The sequence below is a fragment of the Lepidochelys kempii genome, chromosome 11 (genome assembly GCF_965140285.1).
Source record: "Lepidochelys kempii isolate rLepKem1 chromosome 11, rLepKem1.hap1, whole genome shotgun sequence".
Classification (NCBI taxonomy): domain Eukaryota; kingdom Metazoa; phylum Chordata; order Testudines; family Cheloniidae; genus Lepidochelys; species Lepidochelys kempii.
Window position 1 is genome coordinate 65,769,440 of NC_136390.1, and position 13,828 is coordinate 65,783,267.

Below are 13,828 nucleotides of genomic sequence, written 5' to 3' on the forward strand. Positions count from 1 at the left end.
TCCACCTTTTGTTTACCCTTTGCATCACCCTGCAGACTAGAGTAGGGTTGCAATAGTCAATGGGGTTGTGCCAGGACACAGAGCTGGCCTATCGGCTCAGCAATTTTAAATATTTTTTTCTCTTAGTACCAAATCAACTGTCGATTAATGACCTGTATTATAAACCTGTTAGATGCACAAAGGGGCTAATCTGTAAGGAATTGATTTGGTGCTCGGTGTATTGGGAATGTAATCTGAGTAACAGGCGCAGTAGGCCACGGCCACAGCATAGGCCAGCTCCACTTCTGCTTTGAAGTCCGACTGACAGCAGAGGCCCTGCCCTCTAGGCTCCTATGTAGCCACCTATGTGGTGAAGGAGTTTAGTCAAGCCAGAGCTCTGGTGTGCTCCACATGGCAGACGTCTCAATTCTAAAAATTGTGCCCGAGATCTGTAACGAAAGTTGCCATGTCCCTATAAAATACTGTTTATAATCATGCTCATTCTTCTTTTCTTCGCTCCCTTTAAAACCCGGACGTTTATGTGTTTTTAAAAACAAATGAAGAGCCTTGATGAGACTTTGCCCTATTTCACTCTGGAGTGACTTAATTATAAGTAGAGGTTCAGCAGTGAAATATCCCCTGACTCTTGCCTACACAGATGGCATCAAGGGCGTCTATAATATACAGTGTACAGACCACAGGAACAAGGGCCGCATTCAGAGGAGCTGCTGAACAGTATGAACAGTTAGCAGCAGTGAGAATTAGCCAAGGTAAAAGCATTGTGGTGCACAAACGTGAAAACAAAAGAGACTTCCCTCTGTTCTAACACTGTACCTGTTCAGACAGTACCGTACTTGTTAAAAAACCGGAGTCGATAATTGTATGGTTGTGAATGTAGGCGGTTTGCTAGTGCTAGCAACGAAAGTCTTGGGCTTATATAACCACTGCAGTGGCAATGACTACACTTTCACCAGCATGGCGTTATTCACCCAAACAGAACACGAAGTACTGGAAACCCACCAGTCGTTAACCCCTTTGCTGATTTTGGAACTTTTTGGATGATGACAAGTCAACATTTTCCGCGGAAAGCAGACACTTGATGCGAAAAATGTAGTTTAGCTGAAATCCCAATTTTCTGGACAGACCAACCCCTGTCTTAACTTTTGCAGGGCGCCCCTTCCATGCTGGGGAACGCCCCTTTAAGGAGGAACTCTTCTCCAAGGGAGTCCATGAGTTAGCCACAAACAGGAGTTTTGGTCGCATGGGCTGCCAGGAAAACAGTGTGTGTGGAGTAACGGGAGGCTTTGCCCTTGTACCTCCAGCCTATCTCAACAGATTCCAGAAGATTAAGAAGGCAATGCCTTGTTTATTTCAGTGGAGGTCATATCCCATCCCACTGAGGTTTCCTTTTTCCTACGGGATACAGCTTTAAGACACTACTGTATATTAAACTGTTTTTTTTTTGTATTTGTCTTATGTATATCCTCATTCATTGGTGCCTAACCCTAGCATCGCTTTGCCTGGATGTAGGATTGTACAGCAGAAACTTCACAGTTTTCCTTAGCGAACAAGTGCTCTTACTTCAGTTCACTGACTTCAGTGTCTAAACACAAAGAGGCTCAGAAACTCCCTGCTTTCCTGAGCCCTTGCTAGAACTGTGCTAGGGCACATTGAAGCCAAGAGGTTCTGTGCAGTATGCCCAGAGAAAGAGCACATTAGTGGCTTACAGTACGCGTGCCTCAGTTTTTAAAATTAAAACCACCAGCGCAATAAGGGCAGGGCCGTATATTTCAAGCACCTCGTCACCAGGAAAGACGTGAAGATTCCGTAGCTATTGGCTCTGTGTTTTGCCCTAACCAAGCAGCATGGAGACGTTCACATAAAATTTAATTTTCCAGTAACAATGAACAGAAACTGACTGAGCTGCATCAATGTGTTTGGTATTCACGGTAATAACACTGATCATAATGAGTTCATTTAATATTAATAGTCATTACAGCAAACAAGCATAAATCCAAGCCACCCAAAGGAAACAGAATAAGCCAGACTCAAAGCATTGCATGTACAGATACTTGAAGGTCTTTCAGTTCTGTGTGATTCCTGCAACTGACATCCATCTGTACTTAAAGTATGCACAGTGGAAAGAATACTTCTTAAAGGAGCTACCGCGCATTTAGTTTTAGATCAACATGAATGTTTAGAGGAGGAACATTGGCAGTCTTATCGCCATTGATTTTTATCTGCATTATTGCAACTGCAGAGCAAACAGAACAGAGCTTATATCCAGGGGGAAAAAACTATCTGTGTTACAAATCAGGAGCTTCTATGGCAACTATGTATCTTAGACACAGCATGTCTGATACACCAGGGAGGTATTTCAGCATTATGCTTGATTTAGTTCTCCTGAAATCTAGCCATGTGTATGCCTGCATGTGTGTGCATGCTGCCTGGTGATTCCTGTAATAAATGTAAGACACACGACTGCTAGCAAGAGATCAGGCTTTATGCCCTGACCTGAGACATCTGACATGGCTCTGCGTTATAATGGTTAATATTTGTGTCACATGAGAGGAGTCAGCCTCTGCTGATTCCAGAAGCTGCTATTATATATAAATTGTACATTCATCGGCCACACCCTCAGCAGTCTCCTTCCCCACCCCCTCTAAAAATAGCACCTGTCAATTAGGGTGAATGGAGCCCCCGGGGAGTACAGCACAATGGCATGCAGAGGGTGCGAATGGACTCTGTAGGCTCTCCGTGTCCTACCACCGTTTTAGTAAACCGATATCTCATTGATTACCCTGCATTTGGGGCCTTCCATAGCTGGCCCAGGAAGTTTGACCCATAGAGTGAAAACTATTGAGAAAGTATAATATTATATTGGTGAAAATGCTAGACTTATAGGATGCTTTAGGAAAATTCAGAGCCAACCCTATACCCAATCCCACTGGCAGCCCAGTGTCAGAAAACGTTGCCCTCTCAGCATTAGATAATGCTGGTTTCCTCTTATAATGTGACATTCTTCTTGGAAGAGGACTTGAAGGGGCAGGTGTCACTGGGTATGTCTACACTGAAAAGAAAAACCCATGGCCCCGAGTCTCAGAGCTGGGGGCAATTGACTCAGGCTTGTGGTGCTAGAAATAGCAGTGTAGCCGTTTGGGCTCTGAAACCCACTCAGGGGAAGGATGCAGCCCAAGCCCCGTGAGCCAGGGTCAATTGATCCGGGCTCTGAGACTCGGTGCTGTGGGGTTTTTATTGCAGTGTAGACGTACCCATGACGGTTGCATGGCTCCTGCCTGATCCAGGCTCCCATAGCAGCCAGGAGGGAAGGTAGTGTGGTGAGGGTTCTCCCAAGTTTCATGGGACTTGGAGCCAAGACCCTTCGATAATGACAGTAAATCCCACACCCTCACACAGGAGTGCTCAGGTGGCAACCCTGTGAGCTCAAACTCATGTTGTTTTTCCCTATGTGGAGATGGGGCCCTGTAAAAGGAAGTTATTTTAGTTCTCCAGTGTAAGCTGACAGTGAACACGAGAAGCACCTTGCAAGTGGAACTGAGGTTCAAATACATCTATTTTTATTTATGGAAAAAGATTAATCCATCCTACTGAATGAATTTGGAACTGCTTGGCTTAAGGAGGGAATCGGAAGATTTCTCAGCAATAAGGAACAAATGTCATTGCTGTTAATCAAACTGTGTGTATCAAACAATAATGGTGGTGATTACTGGATGTTGTTATAGTCTGTGCCAATTTACAGCCCAATTTCGCTGACCCAAGACAGTTTGGAGACGCATTATGGATGTATATTGCAAGCTCAGCAAACTATGGCCCTCATTCAGGAAAGCATCTCTATTCAGGAAAGCACTTAAGCACTTGCTTAACTTTAAGCACATGCTGAGGTCCCACTGGTTCCAGCTGGAGCTGTGGGTGTTTAGCACTGCTGGAAATCAAACTCCATGCCTGTTCTGGAGAGACTGTGGTCAGTGCTTTAGATGTGGTTTCCCTTGGAAAAATGTGTCTATGCAAAAATGACAACTTCTTATCCTAATCTGGTGCATTTAGAGTCATCTCTCCTCACTTCAGAGAGGACACCAGATCACCAATCCTAGTTAAACATTTCTAAGCTCCTGTTAGAAGTGCAGAGCCAGAAGGCAGGATGCTCTGAAGTCCATGGGTCCGTCCACACAGCAAAAAAACCAATAAACAAAAAAACCCTCAGCAGTGAGTCTCAGAGCCAGGTCCACTGACTCACTGTCACGCTACAGGGCTAGAAACAGCAGTGCAGACATTCCCACTCGGGCTGAAGCCCAAGCTCTGAGACCAACCCCACTCACCGAGTTCCAGGGCCCAGGTTCCAGCCTAAGGGGAACATCTACACTGATATTTTTAGACCCATAATGTGAGCTCGAATTAGCTGACCCAGGCTCTGAGACTTGTTGCCACAGTAATTTTTTTTGTAGGGAGCTAGCCAGCAATTCAGGCAACTGGCGCTCAATCCCCTACTCTGCAACAGACCTCTTGTGTGACCTTGGGCAAGTCATTTAGCCTCTCTGTGCCACTGTTCCCCATTGGTAACATGTGAATAATAGTCCTACCTCTTAGGGTTGTGAGGCTAAATAGAGTAAAGAGTGTGAGATGCTCAGATACTATAGTAAAAGAGCCCATAGACAGACTGGAGAAAGAGCTAGATTCCATTCTCACTCAAGATGCATCGACAAGATTGTGTACTTAATTCCAGCTGCTCTCGGTTACACCTGTGCAGTCCCTTTACAGGTAGTGGGTTTGCATGGCAGATGTAGACTGAAAGACTCGTGATTACTGGCACTGATGATTCACTGTCCAGAAAGCATACAGCATGGCCTTACAATCCTAAGCTGAGGATTCAGGACTGGCTGTTCAAAGAATACCTTTGTTCACTGGTGAGCGGAGCTATTGATTTGGAATTCACGGAGACACAATAAACTTGGAACCTCATGATGCCATTTTTATAGTCACTCTCCATGCACTTTAAGCTCAAATTTCCCAGGGTAACTCAGGCTTATGCTTGATTAGAGCACTTAAAACTCTAGACATGGTTTTGCGAGTCAGTAACTGCTCTTACCCTGTTGGAGTCGATTCTAGCCCTGGAGGTGTAGATAGGAGGAGGGATGTTAAAGGCCTGAGGAACTAAATATTCCTCAGCATCCATCATATCTTCCAGGTCTTCCTCATCTAGCAGATTTTGGAAGAATTTGCTGTCGTTTGGGCTGGGGAGCTTCATACGGTCATCACCCTGAATGTGTCACATGGACGGAGGAAGATAACACAGAGTAGAATTAATTCTATGAGCATGGTGACCTGCTTTCTATACTACCTGGCAGTCATGGTGCAGAGACTATGCCTATACTCAGGTTGCCCTACATCACCACAGCTACAGAGTTTATTTTGATTTTTGGCTGGGAATACGATGACAGGAAGGGAGTAACTGCATTAAGCAAGCAAAAATAAATGTTTTACATTCCTGTTTTTGAACTTTTTTTTCTTTCTTTTTTAAAATAAACTCAATTCTGGACCCAGTAGACCAGCTTCTGGCAAGGTCTGATGTATGTTGTGAAATATTTGAGATATGAAGGCTAATGCAGGAAATATATATGTATAAAATATGGAAAGTGGGCTTCTTTGCTTTTTATTTTATTTTATTTTTATTTGGGTCTTTTAAAGATTTATTGTGTGAAACTCCCCTGTTAGCCACATGGAAGGCCTTATAAGAATTTAATAGGGATGAAATCAATAGGAATTAAACTAGGTAATGACAACATTTGGATTGCCTTAGTGCCCATGGTCTCAGTCAGGGATCAAGCCCCTATTGTGCTAGGTCCTGTACAAACACAGAACAAAATACAGTCCCCTGCTTCAAAGAGCTTGTGATCTACAGACATTACACTAAAAACCTATATAAATTAATAGAGAATAAAGTCCTATCTAGAGAATTGTTTAACCATGCTGTAGAATTTAACAGAGAATTATATCCTTGCCATAGAATTCTATAGCTTGGTTTAAAACTCCAATGGAGAGGTTGTTTGCAATGTTGTAGTAGCCCCTGTTGGGCCCAGGATATTAGAGAGACAAGGTGGGTGAGGTCATATCTTTTATGGGACCAACTTCTGCAGGTGAAAGAGACAACTGGTGAAAGGACCTGAAGAGGAGCTCAAAAGCTTGTCTCTTTCATCAACAGAAGTTGGCCCAATAAAAGATCTTACCTCACTCATGGAGAGGTTATCATTCCTGATTATATTCCATAGGACTTTCCACAAGGGCCGAGACACGAGTGCTGCAATGGAGTTAAATTGAGGTGAGCATTTGTCATTTAGTGTCCTAAAAGACCACTATGGAAGAGGCCAAACAGCACAATGAAAAAGGCCACATGGGTGACCTCAAATGATGAAATACCCACCAGATTATATAGCAAATTACCTTGATAATGAGATTAAAAAGATAATCAAAGGAAGTACAACAAATGCAGTAAATTCTTTTAGTTAGTGAAATAATTATCCAGGAAAGTTTTCTGCGGCCTTCATTTTTTAAACATTACTCCCCTTTGAGGTCAGTGAGGAGTATTGTGAGGAAAAGACCACATTATGATACTATTACTCATGCTGACTATTGTTTTACTGATCAAATTGTTCCACTGAACTGTCTATATTGATCATTGTGAGTCAGCCTATCAGAATCTGGCCCAAACGGATTCCATGTTCTGGCCTCTGGTATTTAATAATTATGTTATTGGCACTGCAATTTTTATTCATCGCCATTTCTTTGTCCAACCTGTTCTTAAAAACCTTCAGTGACAGGGATTCCACAACCTCCCTTGAAAGCCTGATCCAGAGCTTAACTACCCTGATAGTTAGAAAGTTTTCCTAATGTCTAACCTAAATCTCGCTTGCTGCCAATTAAGCCCATTACTTCTTGTCCATTGCTCAGTGGCCATGGAGAACAGTTGATCACTGTCCTCATTATAACAGCCCTTAACATAATTGAAGACTCTTATCAGGTCCCAGCTCAGTCTTTTTTACTCAGGCCCAGTTTTCATTTTGAAAATCTTCTCACAGGTCAGGGTTTCTAAACCTTTTATCATTTCTGTTGCTCGCCTCTGGACTCTCTCCAATCTGTCCACATCTTTCCTGACGCGTGGAGCCCAGAACTGGACACAGTGCGCCAGCGGAGTGTGGGGTAGATTTGGGATAATGTAAATATGGATTTAGGAATTGAATTCCATGCGCCTGTTTTTTCAAATCTCAGCATGGCTCTCTCTCTCTATTGAGCTATCTTAGAGTATTAGTTGATGTTTCTAAGAACAGGTTAGACAAACATTTGTCAGGGATGGTCTAGCTTTACTTGGTCTTGTCTCAGAGCAGGGGATTGGCCTAGATGACCTCTCGAGGTTCCTTCCAGCCCGACATTTCTATGATTCTATTATTATCACAACTGCTTTTTCCTTTTAGCGGGGACGTGAGAGCTTCTGATGCACTTATATTCATTCCAGGGATTTTACAAGCAGAATTAAAATGATTTCCAGATGTTCCAGAGTTGCTGACCTGAATGACAAGGTATCTCTGAGGGTCTCGAGCCATTCTAGAAAATTCAGCAGCCAATTCCTTGAATTTAGGCCGACTGTCAGCATCAATCATCCAGCCTGCGGGCAGATTTAAGAAGAAAAAAAAGTTGATTGGTAACAAGGACTGTCATTACATTTTGAACAACATTTGAAACAATCCTTAGTTTGAAGTACAACGATGCCTTTGGTGTATTTGGCCTGCAGAAGGAAAAAAACACAATTCAGTTGTTCAGGAAAATTGGAAAGATGATAATAAACAATGCTTCTAAAATAGTGGAAGGCGGATCTTGTGGTTAAGGCCTGGAGATCTGTATTCAATTCCTGGCTTTGCTGCTGTGGGACCTTGGGCAAGTAGCTTAATTTATCTGTGCCTCAGTTTGCCATCTTTAAAATGGGGATGGTACTAGTGTCTTTCTAATCCCACCCCGCTTGTCAGTCTTGTCTATTTAGATCAGAAGCTCTTTGGGGCAGGGAATGTCTCTTACTATTGATCTGTACAGCGCCTCGCACGATGGGGCCTGTATTTCAATCAGGGCCTCTGGGCACTATCATAATACTACTAGTATCTGCTAATCCATAATGTATTCCAGGTTATAGCAGACTGTTAAACAGATCTGAACACTCTCACCTCTCTCAAGTATTTTTTCTCCCTCCTCACCATTCGGGTAACTTTGTATTAGTGCTGCCATCATAAGCTATTGGCTACACTTTAAGATTATTTGCAGGCATAAGCCCTGCTGTAGGCTATATCTATTATCGAGACACATTCCGCCTTAAACAAGGAAAGACGTTTTCCCCCCTCCTCTCCCTCTCACATTCTCTCAGAAAAGTTCATTAGAAAGAACAGCCTCCTCTTTGAATGCCTGCTGCAAAACAGTTAGTGCAAAGCAACTGATAAATGCCACTCAGCAACAGCTGCTGGTTTATCTCAGTGCCAACCTCTGCTACGAAAAGATTCTATCAGCAATTTTCCAGGAATGTGTCCTCATTTAGCAGGGACTGTCAGTGAAATGGTCCTTATCTCCCACAGTCCTATTACACTGAAGATGTGACCAAAGTAGAAGAACCAAAGTTTCCTTAGCCAGAAGGCAGTTTGGCAAGAATGCTAAAAGATTAGGGGTACCCCATTAGCAATGGTTTCCCCAATTTCAGATGTCCAGAATATCCCGTCTACCCGCATCTGCTTTCAACACTATAGAATTGTTTCTTATTCATTAGAACTGTATTCTATTAGAATATTCTTGAGTTTGATCCAAATGGTCCCCTTCCATGTGTTTAGCTCTTCTAGTCGACTTCTAAACTACATTCCGTTGCATTACTAGATGCCATGATAATCAAGTGCCTTGCTCTTTTATCATCCATATCTTATAGATGCTCCAATCCTTTCTCACAAATTTATGCATATCTGTAGTCCCGCTGAAGTCAATGGGACTATTCACATGGCTGAGGGACTCTTCAGCATGAGTAAAACATGCAGAATCAGTTTCTATGGCTGAAATGATATATTGAGGAGAATTCCTATATTAGAGGAAATGTCATGCAATTCTTACAAAAACAATTCCCGAACCATAGACAATCAAACTGTACAAGGGGTAGATTGCCCTTGTATCAGCACTGTGAAAGACTAAATGAAAGGCAGTCTGCTGAAAAACAAAATCTTCCATTTATCCCTATCAGAATTGTTTGTGTTTGGATTTTAGGGCCCATGTAGGTTCCAGATGGACAGTGTGGAAGATTCAGCTCCTATTTACCCACAGAGTGTATATAGTACAGGAAGCGAGGTTGCAAATTACCTTATAACGTCTGACCAATGTGCCTCAAACCTACAGCCATTACTAAGATTAGGGTATTACAATCCTTGGCCTCTCTGCTAACACTTCCAGGAAGGAGGTGCATATTGATACTAAGGGACTGTGATTTTTGTGATGTGGACACTTGTTCATTGGGAATTAGATGAAACTATAAAACACAAGCCACCAGAGAGCCCCTGTACTGAACATGTGTGGCAGTCTTCAGCCTCTAATGACCTGGGTTGGGTTTAATCTTGCAGTTAGGGGTGAAAGGAACTATATCCCATTAACAATCTCTGAGTGATCTACTGCACCCATATGACAAGCTTCAGGCTACAAATGCAACTCTGAGAAGAGAGAAATCCCATTTTCTTACTAAGAATATACATATTTACCTCCTCCAGTTTATCTTCTTAGTTCTGCTCTTTTTTGTGTGCAAATCAAAAGGGAAAAGCCCATGTTAGAACGAAGAGATGGCTGTATGTTAATTTCACTTAAATGAAGTCAGAAACACGACAGAGATGTTCCTAATTCTTTTTTAATTAGAAGTCTAGGCTTTGAGGATCCATTTGCGTGCACATCTCTCTCTGTGTCTCTCTTGCGGGGGAAGGAGGGCAGGGTAAGTGAGAATCCAGATATAAACTATTTTCATTTTTTGCTAAAATATACGTGTCCATAAACTACTGGATCCAGCTAAACAAACAAAAACAAATCCTCAGCTGTGCTATATTTGTTATATTAAGTCAATTTCTCTTTAATAAAAAAACATTATAGATTTCTTTCCTCAATATTTGAGATTTCTGTTTTGGAACCAACTCTTCCCTTTGCCACTTTCAATGCCTGACTACCCATGTACCATAATTATGTTTAATGCTATCATTTTTTACATCAAAATCAATTGTCATGGAAATGACAAGTGTTTACAATCACAATCATATAATTTTGACTTCATAGCGAGGATGTGTGATACCATCTCACAGTAATAAGAAGAGGTGCTAACTCAAACCCTTCACAGCTAAACTCATATCCTTTGCAATGGGGGGGTGGGGGGGGAAGGTGGGAGGGGAAAGGTGCATGCTATGTTCAAATGTAATTTCTAAAACCGTAGGAAGCTTTTTGTTTTGAAACAGTCTGCATTATTAGCAAGCGCTGTCAGATGCAATGGAATACATTCTGCAAGCATTGAGCACAGTGATATTAAAACAACAGATACTCACATTTCACCATCACCATGTAAACATCAATGGTGCAGATAGGCGGCTGGGGCAACCGTTCCCCTTTCTCTAACAGGTCAGGAATTTCTCGCGTTGGGATTCCATCATAGGGTTTTCCGCCAAAGGTCATAAGCTCCCAAATAGTGACACCTGGGAACAAACGAGTATAAGATTAGGGGCATGTTTTATTTAAGTTGTTCAAAACACCTTATGGATCAGTTTAAGGCCCAATATTGGATTACAATGTGATGAACCTGTCTCATTCATTCTCAGAACCAGTGCACGTATAAAGTGTCCAGAGCTTGCTCAGACTTACGTTGGATCCACAACTTAACGGCTACTGGAAGACTGTGGAACAGCACTTGAGTTCGATTCTAACGATGATGTCTCTTGTTTGTATTGGGTTAAGAAAAAGTTCAGGCATGACAGATAGGGGAGACTTAGAACAAATTAGCGGTGTAGAGTGCAGGCATGACAGATAGGGAAGACTCAGAACATATACATGGAAACAATAACAGAAGAATATGCCTTGCTCTTTTATCATATCAAAATGGAAAATGAATAGTTGATATTATTGTAAGGGGCAAAAAACCTAAATATGTTCTCTAAATTGTAGCATCAACTTCCCATAATGATGCAGAGTGAATAAGGTTATGTCATTATCTTTGCCTTGTAAGTCATTCAGTCAGTTGTGTTTGTTTCTCTTAAATCACCTTATGGATTTGGGTTATGATAATACTGTGATTTAAACCTGGTATCCTCTTTTTGAATAGCCCGAGGATTTTTTTGGCAGCTAAGCAAAAAGATAAATAACATATATCACAAGTAACAGAATTTATCCCAAAAGACAATCTTTAATATTAAAAATACTGCTGCTTTCTCAACACTCTCCTTTGTTTTGCTTTTATTTTATTGTAAAGGTCATTTTAAATATGCCTCCAGCCTGGTAATCGTATTTTGCAGATTGTCACTTCTAATCTGAGGAGAGAGAAGTAAAAATACATATCCGTGAAACATGCATCTGTTTTCTCCCCCATTCACCTCCACACTGATGTTTAATAACTAAATCTTGTCAATTGTCTTGTTTTATTCTTTCAAATTACAGATGTGCTGGGCTTCCTGTTTTAAATTGAGCTGCATAAATAATGGAGGAAGATGCATATTTTGCTAACTGGGGTAATCCACAGTTTGGGGGTGGGGAAGAAGCTGCTTTATGCATACAGTTTTAATCTCATATAATCATATATTTTTCTTTGCTGGACAGAAGAAGATCGCTACCTGGCAATAGCAAACTGTATTTTACTGCTACCCACAGGTAAAAGTGAGTAATGAGTTTCAGCTGATACCGTACAGCTTTGTTTCAAAACTATTCAGCAACAGAAACTTTGGATGAGGTCCAGTGTCTCTAATTACCTATTATGGGTCTGATGCTGTGTGATTCCATTTGTAAAGGTGCAGGATTCTTTCTCAATACCAGCTGGACAAGTTAAACAGGCAAACAACCAAGCAGATGCCTAACAGCTCATTCTGATATTCGTAGTTAACACAGTTAAATAAACTCTCTAAATATTGAAATCACCTGGTTTTCAGTTTAGATTCCTTGTGGCCTGACCTTTCTCACCCATTCCAAAATTGTTTGTGAAATTAAACCTAAGCCTGAATAAGCCAGTCTCTTCACTTTCTTCCCCCTCCCACTCTCTCTTGCTGTGTTTGTTCTATGTTATGACATATTCCCTTTTATGTGATTGTAGTACAGAAACTCCCATAAGCCAGCAAATGTTTTTTTGACATTCCTGGCTTTCAGAGTTCGGTTTTCAAGGAACTGTTGGAAATTATGACCCGCAGTCATATTTCTACCAATCTGTGGCAAAACTAAAAGAGGCTTTTTTCTGTCACAATGATCGGCCAAACTGCTACCAAACCAGAGCTTCTGGCAGGCAACCCAGCAGGGACATTGTGAGCAGGGAAATAACATTTTAGTGAGCAGGGAAATAACACAGAAGACAGGTAACAATGCAATTTAGACGTATTTTTTAAAAAAAATAGAAGAAACACAAGGTAACAGTTTTCAGAGGAACAGCCGTGTTAGTCTGTATTCGCAAAAAGAAAAGGAGTACTTGTGGCACCTTAGAGACTAACCAATTTATTTGAGCATGAGCTTTCGTGAGCTACAGCTCACTTCATCAGATGTTTACCGTGGAAACTGCAGCAGACTTTATATACACACAGAAATCATGAAACAATACCTCCTCCCACCCCACTGTCCTGCTGGTAATAGCTTATCTAAAGTGATCAACAGGTGGGCCATTTCCAGCACAAATCCAGGTTTTCTCACCCTCCACCCACAGTTATCTCCTTTTGGAAATATGGGTTGATAAATAAACATCAGTGACGCAATAAAAGAACGTTATGTATTTCACAAGCGATGAATTCTTAAGCACAGTCACATGGAAGATTTACCATAGCTCCAAACATCGCTCTGATGGGTGAATTTCCTGTAGTGTATACATTCCAGAGCCATCCACTTAATCGGCATCTTGGGAGCAAAAATATACATGAACGTTAGAAAAAATAATAACGAATAAAATAATATGAATGGGTCCTAAACCCAGGTATCCAGTTCTCTCTCCCTCTCTCAGTTACTAATTTAAAACCCCCAAAGTCAGAAAATTAAAAAAATTAAGGCTCACAACAATAAATACTTGACCAAATTCTGTGCTCATTAACATGCGAGGAGCCCTCAGAGAGACAGTGTAGCAATGATTTACAGTCTGTGCAACCCCATGGAATTCTTCATGTCTCGATTTCCGTGGGGTTGCTCGGGGTACGGAATCTGACCTGGTGATTTTGCACACACGTAATGAAAAGCAGAGCAGGCACTCAGCTATCATAGTAATGGGAATGGTGTAAAGAGCTTCAATGAAAGAGAACAGAACAGATTTTGGGTCACAGCATATATTGAGGTTAGAACTAAGCAGAACCTTCTATTAGAAACCCTTCACCGCACCCAAGCTTTGGTGGTTCAGATACATTGGAACAACCAGTTCCTTGTTACCCCTGGATTTAACATTATAAAATCAAAACAGTTTGGCCAATATAATGATTGTGTCCGAACCATTAAAATTTAGGTGGTTTGGAAAAAAACGGAACCCTTTTGATTTTGACAAGGTTTTGTAAAACCAAAGCACGGGCAGCCTGGCCACTCACTAGTGCAGATACATAACAACCTACATAGTCATCAACAATGC

The 13,828-nt window shown here is 41.5% G+C and overlaps 1 protein-coding gene across 6 annotated transcripts in view; it reads right to left on the reverse strand.

Moving 5' to 3' along the window:
- ERBB4 (erb-b2 receptor tyrosine kinase 4) overlaps window positions 1-13,828 on the reverse strand; it is a 974,133-nt gene that overhangs the window by 29,259 nt on the left and 931,046 nt on the right. For all 6 annotated transcript variants that reach the window (XM_073306718.2, XM_073306716.2, XM_073306720.2 and 3 more), the window contains 4 exons: window positions 13,041-13,116; window positions 10,584-10,730; window positions 7,557-7,654; window positions 5,084-5,254 (listed from right to left, as the gene is read on the reverse strand). In XM_073306718.2, the coding sequence (XP_073162819.1) occupies window positions 5,084-5,254; window positions 7,557-7,654; window positions 10,584-10,730; window positions 13,041-13,116 (492 nt within the window). The remainder of the gene's footprint in view (window positions 1-5,083; window positions 5,255-7,556; window positions 7,655-10,583; window positions 10,731-13,040; window positions 13,117-13,828) is intronic.